The following is a 2,680-nucleotide window of genomic DNA, read 5'->3' as shown; positions in this document are numbered from 1 at the left end:
GGGAGTATGGTTTACTCCTCTGGCGTCTTAATCATGTGGGGGTGTCAGATCTAGAGCTCGATGACGTGTTCGAGGTACTGCCTCAGTCAGATTCTTTGAATAGCAATGGCTTTGCCTTTGGGAAGCTACTTTAGTGGTTCGCAAAGCTGCATATCACCAATGGCTGATACGATTGTGCCAGAGGCAGGTGATGGGGGTTGAATTCATGCTCAAGGGAACTTCGATCTTGATTGTAATTTTTTTCTTGGTTAACAGTCCTTTGTGCATAGATTACTGTTTTGATATCTTTCTAACGAAGTCAAGCCGATGTCTACATGACTTGTACCTCGACATTTATTTTATAAACGAGATATGTATCACGGTGCAAATATCAGTCAACAATCAAGAGATCTCAGAAAAATAGGAAATAGACTATAATACTCTTTTATTTAATGGGGTGGTTTTAAATCTCCACCATTGACTATTTAAGGGGATGTACTGAAGCGGAACCCTTAGAGCATGGTTAATAGTATAGCCAGCATGTCCTCTGCAGCCCATTTTACAGTCAACATGTACAATGGTAGATTAAAAAAGTGTACTACTTTTTTATTATGTGGCTCACCTTTCATTCTCACAAAGTGCCTAGGAGCACGTGCTACAGCTGGCTCTTCACGAAGAGCCCGCTTACATTCTCGCTCCTCTTCTCTTTTCTCCAACTAAGCAGAAATATACTAGTTTATTCGACTCAGCTCTATTGTACTTGCTCTTATTCATACACATGTAGTCTGCCCGCAACGGGATCTGCCTACATCAAGCAAGCATCTTCTAGGTAGCGAAGTTCTGCTGGGTGTAGCAGTCGAGGTTGTCCCCGGTGGCCGTGCCGAGTATGCCGCAGTAGCGCGTGTAGTAGCCGATGCGGTCAACGTTCTCCGGGTTCATGCCTTTGCCACACTCCCTTCCGCCGTTAATGATGTTGGTGATCACGCCGTAGCCGGGAACCCGCCCAGCGGCCGTATCGGCGGCCGTCGGCGTCCAGCGGCGGAGGGCGACGTCGTGGCACGACGGCTTGTTGCCCTGCGCCGTCATCCAGAACCACATGGCCGTCCTGAAGGACACCTCGGCGTCCGTCGACACCAGGTTCGGGTTGCTTACCAGATCCAGTTTCAGCGCTTTCCCGGCGAGATCGTAGTTGGACTGCCTGCTCAATCAATCATACGACGAATCATTGGTTCATCAGAACAATCTTGTCGGCAGAGCAACCAAGACACAGCCGGGTTTCTGTGCTTATTGTTTGCATGTCAGCACTGCTGTACTTTTCGAGCAGTTTTTTTCTACAGATATTTTTAGCCTGCGATATTCGTGTTGACCAATACATCGTTTTGCATCTGGAGTACTAGTATATTCTAGAAAATAGTATTGCCCTATAGGCTGTAATAACTTGTGATTTTGCTTACCCTGTTAATTGAATCGGTCCCCGTCCATAGTAGGGTGGAGACGTGGCCATGGTTTTCTCTTCCTTAAAGCAGTAGCCCCATTGAAACTGGGGCCCTCCTGCACGTTGACACGCCATGCACAAACATATACGACTAATCAAGGTATAGTCATGTCCGAATCAAAAGTGCCACGAATTTCTGTTTATAATAAACAAATAACCGCAATCCACACTGACTGATGGACGTACCGGTGGTCTCGTGGGAGGTCTGGCCGAAGAAGGCGGCGAGCTCGCGCTTCACGTCGTCCGCGCTGCCGGTGGTGCCGAACCCCGGGAAGGTGCCGGCGGCGGCGATGAAGGCGTCGTACGTGTAAAACCCCTTGGCCGGGCAGATCGAGTTGTCCCGGTTTGGCAGCATGGTCTCGTACACCGCCCGCGTGATGACCGAGCCCACGCCCTGCGCCGCCGCACCGCCGGCCGCCATGGCGAGCAGAAGCGCGGCGGCGCACACGGCGAGCGCGACAGAACGCACCATGCTAACCAGCTCCTTCAGCTGATCAGCTAGTGTAATCTTATAGTATAACTCAGGGAGGTTTGTAAAATGCCTGTGTGATGAAGAATTTTGGAGGTTGTTGCAGAGGTATTTATAGCTGCTCTGCTCGGGTGCAGCGCAGCTGCGCAGAGGAAACGCGGTGACGATGCACGGTTCCACTCCACGCGTCTGTCCCGCCAGGCCGTCACGTATACTTTTCTACTTTGCGCCCATCTTCTTTGCAGGGAGAAAATTTGACGGGCCGCGGTGACAGGGCGATGGACGCATGTGCGTATCGTTCTCACTCACGCAGAGCACTACGCGAATTCCACACGTCCGCACAAGCAGGTTCTTTTCAGGGCGTTGGAGATACGCGCCGATTTCTTCGGACGGTGTACAGATACACAACACATGCATGCTGGTCGGCCTTGCACAGCGCATGTGGATGCGGGAACTGGAACAAGCGTGTACGTCGTCGGCGGCTGGTGGAAATACAATGGCTTGGGGTCCAACGATCGAATCCATATCGAACTCAAGCTATGAGATACTGTTGGAAATATTAACACTTTCCCGATTAAACTTATCCATGAGTAAAGAGTAAGCATGGGAAATACGGCATGCATCTCATACCGATACCTAAGCATACTAGCACGTACAGAACATAGAAGCGAACCATCTATGAGGCAGCACATATACGGCTATCACAAGTACGAGTAAACGACGGATGAACAGATAAT

The 2,680-nt window shown here is 50.1% G+C and overlaps 1 protein-coding gene across 1 annotated transcript; it reads right to left on the bottom strand.

The window, feature by feature from the left end:
- Nucleotides 1-407: 407 nt before the first annotated feature.
- Nucleotides 408-2,015, bottom strand: LOC123125582 (chitinase 8). The gene is made up of 3 exons (XM_044546058.1): nucleotides 1,661-2,015; nucleotides 1,434-1,530; nucleotides 408-1,177 (listed from the first exon to the last, which is right to left on the bottom strand). The coding sequence occupies exons 1-3, from the start codon at nucleotides 1,944-1,946 to the stop codon at nucleotides 805-807; spliced, it is 756 nt and encodes a 251-aa protein (XP_044401993.1). The 5' UTR covers nucleotides 1,947-2,015; the 3' UTR covers nucleotides 408-804.
- Nucleotides 2,016-2,680: the final 665 nt, after the last annotated feature.

The sequence above is a fragment of the Triticum aestivum genome, chromosome 5D (assembly GCF_018294505.1).
Source record: "Triticum aestivum cultivar Chinese Spring chromosome 5D, IWGSC CS RefSeq v2.1, whole genome shotgun sequence".
Lineage (NCBI taxonomy): Eukaryota > Viridiplantae > Streptophyta > Magnoliopsida > Poales > Poaceae > Triticum > Triticum aestivum.
This window is presented reverse-complemented; position numbering and strand designations above follow the sequence as displayed.

Coding starts and splice junctions, on each gene's coding strand:
- LOC123125582 (XM_044546058.1), bottom strand. CDS start 1,946: ATGGTGCGTTCTGTCGCGCTCGCCGTGTGCGCCGCCGCGCTTCTGCTC. Junction 1,531..1,660: donor GACCTCCCACGAGACCACCG/GTACGTCCATCA, acceptor GTCAACGTGCAG/GAGGGCCCCAGTTTCAATGG. Junction 1,178..1,433: donor GGACCGATTCAATTAACAGG/GTAAGCAAAATC, acceptor TTGATTGAGCAG/GCAGTCCAACTACGATCTCG.